The 5,697-nt window shown below is 37.0% G+C and overlaps 1 protein-coding gene across 1 annotated transcript; it reads right to left on the reverse strand.

Moving 5' to 3' along the window:
- Nucleotides 1-250: 250 nt before the first annotated feature.
- On the reverse strand, nt 251-1,540 carry LOC145780270 (uncharacterized). Its single transcript, XM_082591973.1, has one exon. It carries the CDS (start codon nt 1,538-1,540, stop codon nt 251-253), a length of 1,290 nt encoding a protein of 429 aa, XP_082448099.1.
- Nucleotides 1,541-5,697: the final 4,157 nt, after the last annotated feature.

Genomic DNA, 5,697 nt, shown 5'->3' on the forward strand with positions numbered 1-5,697 from the left:
CAGGTAAAAAGGAAAAACAATGTTTTTTTTAACATGAAACTAAGAGTTTTACTGTGATTTGAGATTCAGTGATCACACTTTGGTAATTTGGATTCTCAAACCTATCATTTCAAAGAAATATTAAACACATTTAGCCTACAGTTTAAAATCAAAATTACATTAATCATCATTACTATAGGTTTGCACAGTGCAAGGCCTGTGTATACTGTATATAGGTCGTTATGGATTGAGTATAATTCATAGATTCACATTACAAGGACAACAATGGTTGTGTATCATCAATAAGATTATCTTCATGGGGCACTTGACTAGATGTTGGAGGATCAATATTCATTACTGATACCGACAATTTAGCAGCTCTCGCTTTAGCTACCTTTACTTTCTTGTGTACATCAATGTATTCATCAGTCTCATCTATGATTTCTTCTTGAATCAATTCTTCAATCACATCTTCCAGTGTTAATATTCCCACAATGGTATCTGTTGACTGCAGTGGCTGGAATCCAACAATGTTATCAGATTTTGCTTGTTTTTGAACTACCACAAACATATGACTTTTTCCAATTTGAAATAAGTTTAATGCTTGGTATAACTCAACATCTTCAAATATTTTAAACAAAGGCTGCTTGTGGACATCAAAAACTTGCCGCAATGGTAAGTTATCATCTGGGTCAATTTTTATAAGGTTTTTGATAAGAAGTAAGCCTAATAGCTTGTCTTCAGTGCTATCATAGACAGGAACACGAGAGTGGCCTTTGCTCAGTAGCAAGTCCATTGTATCTTTATCCATAGTACTGGCAATATTAAGAGAAAAAACACTCTCCAACGGAGTGCAAATTTGTTTAACTGTTTTGTCTCTCATTGCAAGGGCACCTTTTATAATCAATGCTTCATCAGCTGTGAGAGGATCTTCATTTTCTTCCTCCCTGCTTTTGTGTAAGTCAACTAGTACACTCAGCTCAGCTCGTCGAAAAAACGTTCCGCTCTCTGATCCAAGAATACAGTCTAAAAGCTTTGCTATTGGCCATGATATTGGCAATGTGATAATCATTAGAATAATTACCAGTGGGGAAAGTGTCGCACCAATGGCAAGCCCATATCTAGTAGTTATGGCTTGAGGCACGACTTCTCCAAAAATAAGAACTGCGGTGACAGAAACAACTATAGCAATAACTGGGCTAGATATTTTGTCAAGAAACAGTGGCATACTTTCTACGGCAGCAGCATTTGTTAACAATAATGTAACAAGTAGAAGATGATGGCGCTTAACTATTGGCAAAATTTTCTTTGCATATTTCTGCTCATGTGGTTTTCCACTGGTTGACAGGACAGTGATGCTCATTATATCTAATGACAGCAAGCCCATTGTTAAGCCACTCATTAAGCCGGCTATAATTACAAGAACTACATAAATGCCAAGGTATATCCAAAAAAGCTTGTCTTGAGGGGAAAGTATATCAGTTTCTTCAAACTTTGTTCCATTACAAATTACTACATTCTCATCAGCATCCAAAGCGCATGTAATATTTTGCAGTGTCATTGTTCACATAATAGGTATATACAACCTTTATGGAAAATAATCGAGTTACAATCGAATATATAAATTCTTGTATTATTAATTGAGGCTTAGTAATAAAACTCGCATAGCTTTCAGTAAAGACACAACATCATTTGAATGATATGGGCAATGTGGGTTTAAAACTGCTGTATTCCAAGACACCTATGTTTTGTTAAGAAAACATCACCTTAAACTTATATAATAATGTAAATATACAATACATGGAGTCACTTTAATTGGTATGAAGCAGTATGTTTGCAGATGCTGTTTGGAGCGTTTGCATTACTAATTAGCAGTTGACAATAAGGTCCCAGCTATTGACATCTGACGATAAGGAAGCATGTCATTGAAACTTAACTACCGTACTTTAAATTGCTATATGCCATTGCTGTTCTATTGCATTATTCAAAGCCTTTTAGTTGCTTTCACATTTGAAATGTTTGAAGTCAACAATTAGGCTACATTGTGATACATGGTTTTGTTCTGTTGCTGTGAGATGCACATTCAGAGACTAATTGTCATTATAAATACTACCCTGGATGTTGAATTATGAAGCCATATCACATTGCCATTTATTGACTTGAAATACTTATTGAAAGCAGTGGCATATGGCAGTCGGAATGGCCCGTTTCGGCGAGTCCGATTCGACTAGTCCGATTTGGCGAGTTCCCTATTCGGCGAGAGCCCTTTTCGGCGAGTGCCCTATTCGGCGAGTTTTTGAAATTTTTAGAAGGAAATTATCGGGTACCGTAGTCTAATTGCAATTGCCGTTTTTACATCGTTTTAACGTCGCTAAACGTTGAAATCGTGCAGAAAGGAATAAAAATAAAATGTTTGAACTATTAAATTAAAATTCGTCATGTCAGTTCAGTTGTTTTTATTTCTGACCATCATATGAAAAACAATACACGTCAACATAGCAAAGGTAGAAGCGACAATTCACGTCAACATAGCAAAGGTGTAGAAAAAGGTAGAAGCGACAAAACGCGAACGTTAAAACGTGCTTGTGACCGAAGTAAGTTATTGAGTTGAAAGAAATTTGGCAAGGTTGCATCACCTTCAAAAAAATTTAAGATATGAAGGAAAAATAAAACAAAGAAAATGTTACAAAAAAAATAATGTTTATGTCTATAAGTTAGTAGCCTACTTTTAAATAGTTAAAATCATGGCGCCTAACTATTTTTTTGGCCGTGGGGGCGAAAGCGTGTTTCATCAGCAGCAACGTAAATTCAGCGAAATGTTACGCAGATGGATGACGTAATTATGTCGTCACACTAGGATTGCTTTTATTGCCACACTCGGAGTTATCGCTACGTTCGACCTACCGTTAATTATTATAAACAAAGCTCGACCAAAACACATGCTATGCGTCTGCGTTGGCTAGCGGTTGATGGACTGCGACTCTTTAAGCTAAGCGCAACATAAAGTTTAGCAACGAACTAGATTTATTAGCATGAAACAAGAGACGAAAAGGTTTACTAAAAGGTATACTGTAAATGGAATGAAAATACTAACTTGATCATATGCTTGAAAATATACCTGTTGAAAGCAAAATCATTCATGTTTACATCAATTCAACAGCACGTCACCTTTAATAAATTTAAAAGTTGCTGACATCCGTAAACAGCCCTTGAAAAATAGTTACAGAGAGACGTTTGATTAAGTTTTCGACTTGACATTGCTCCCTTTTCACTACAATATCGCAACTTATGGCTGACCAGCTTTCAAGTTTCAATTCGCTGTAAGTGTAATACGCCCGTTTTCGTGTTGCAGATGAAACAAAAGATGCGCATATTCCACCTTTGATCGGGTTTCTATGGCAACGGACGTGTGTGCGCCATGCAGTTTGCGCGAGTCCGTTGTTGTGTTGATTATGCCGCTTGTGCGACTGTGGGCAGTGCGGTTTGTACCAGCCCTTGTTACGTTGGTTAGTGGTAACCTCGGGCCGAGACTTCAAGTTCATTTTCACAGCAACCGATTCACTGCCGCGACAATTCTCTGCAGAGGTTTCGACTTTCGAAAGCGACAGGAGGCTGTTTGCAAGCGCATTAAGTTAAACGCACGCTGCGTCAACGTAGCAAACTATGTTGTTTTTGGGTGCATTCAACATCTGATGACATTGAATCGACGCAAAATGGTAGATTTTTGCTATGTCACAGCAAAATCAGTCATTTTTACATTGATTCAACGTCTGCAGACGTTAAATCAACGTAAAAATGATAGATTTTTTTGTCTGGGGTGGGATTGTAGCATCGCTACTCGTTCTAGTGATTATTTACTGCGAAGCTGTTGCGGTTTGTATTTAAAAATGTTTTCCTGCTGCCGATCGCTGGTTCATCTATTGTTTTATGTATCAATGCCGCATAAAAAGTTGCTCCCACGCGGAAATATGCGTGGGGGCCTGGCCCCCACGGCTTAGGCGCCTATGGTTAAAATGATTAGTTTGGATCAACAAATGTGTGACCTACACTCCTACAGCTTAGATTGAAAGGAAATTATCGGGTAGGCTACCGTAGCCTAGTTATACCGACCAGCAAAAATTTGTTCCAAGAACCCAGTTAGCCTAACAGTTCATTTTTACATTGTAGTAACAGAATGAAAAGGCTAACCAAATGTGTGGCCTATCGTTTTAACGTCGCTAAACATTGAAATCGTGTATAAAAGGGTGCTTTTGCTGACTAGGATACGTTGAAACTGAGAAACATTCACAGAAGCCCTACGATACGTTGCATTTTTAAGATAATGTATTCAGACGTTGAATCAATGTACAAATGAAATGTTATGCTAAATGGGTTCTTGGAACAAATCGTAGGGCTTCTGTGAATGTTTCTCAGTTTCAAAGTATCCTAGTCAGCAAAAGCTCCCTTTTCTACACGATTTCAACGTTTAGCGACGTTAACACGATAGGCCACACATTTGTTTAGCCTTTTCATTATGTTACTACAATGTAAAAATGAACTGTGTTCTTGGAACAATTTTTTGCTGGTCGGGATAACTAGGCTACGGTACCCGATAATTTCCTTTTAATCCAAGCTGTAGGCCACACATTTGTTGGTCCAAACTAATCATTTTAACTATTCAAAAGTACTAACTTATAGACATAAACATGATCTATTTTTTTTTTTTGTAACATTTTCTTTGTTTTATTTTTCCTTCATATCTTAAATTTTTCTGAAAGTGTTGCGACCGTGCCAAATTTCTTTCAACTCAATAACTTACTTCGGTCACAAGCACGTTGTGTATTGTTTTTCATATGATGGTCAGAAATAAAAACAACTGAACTGACATGACGAATTTTAATTTAATAGTTCAAACATTTTATTTTTATTCCTTTCTGCACGATTTCAACGTTTAGCGACGTTAAAACGATGTAAAAACGGCAATTATAATTAGGCTACGGTACCCAATAATTTCCTTTCAAAAATTTCAAAACCTTGCCAAATAGGGCACTCGCCGAAAAGGGCTCTCGCCGAATAGGGAACTCGCCGAATCGGACTAGTCGAATCGGACTCGCCGAATCGGACTCGCCGAATAGTAGCAGACCCTATGGCAGTGGTAGCCACTAGCCAAACTATGGGTAGTAACCCATAGGTTCTCAACAAGAAAAAATGTTATGAAGTAAGTCGTTTTTATGATATTCAAACCAAGACACCAGCTAATGCTTGGGTCACAAAATTATTTGGGTTACTTAAAATAAGGTTGGAAACCACTGGAGTACCGGTACAGTAACCATTTTTTGGGGGGTTCATTTTATTTCAAAAGGTTTTATACTCACAGTAGTTTTACAGTTTGTTCAATAGCTGCTAAGATCATATCAAAATAAATTGATGTGATATAAAGTTTCACTATGCAAATAAACCATGTGTTTGAAACTTTCTGAAATAAGTGAACTGCCAAAAACATGGTCACCTCCGATTAAGATGATACCACACATAGTTACAGCATTGAGATATCACAATAGCATTTCCAGAAAATAGGTGCTTCAAAGCACAGCAACTTATTGCTTACAATTTTTGAAGAGTGATACATTTATTTTATTGTTCCACAATGAAACTAATACGTTGAAAAATATGCTACATTTAAATGGATAGGCTACCGGGTACCGTTATATTTTTTTTATAAAGTATTGAAAGCTTTTT

This window comes from Aplidium turbinatum, chromosome 11 (genome assembly GCF_918807975.1).
Source record: "Aplidium turbinatum chromosome 11, kaAplTurb1.1, whole genome shotgun sequence".
NCBI classification, from domain to species: domain Eukaryota; kingdom Metazoa; phylum Chordata; class Ascidiacea; order Aplousobranchia; family Polyclinidae; genus Aplidium; species Aplidium turbinatum.

Coding starts and splice junctions, on each gene's coding strand:
- LOC145780270 (XM_082591973.1), bottom strand. CDS start 1,540: ATGACACTGCAAAATATTACATGCGCTTTGGATGCTGATGAGAATGTA.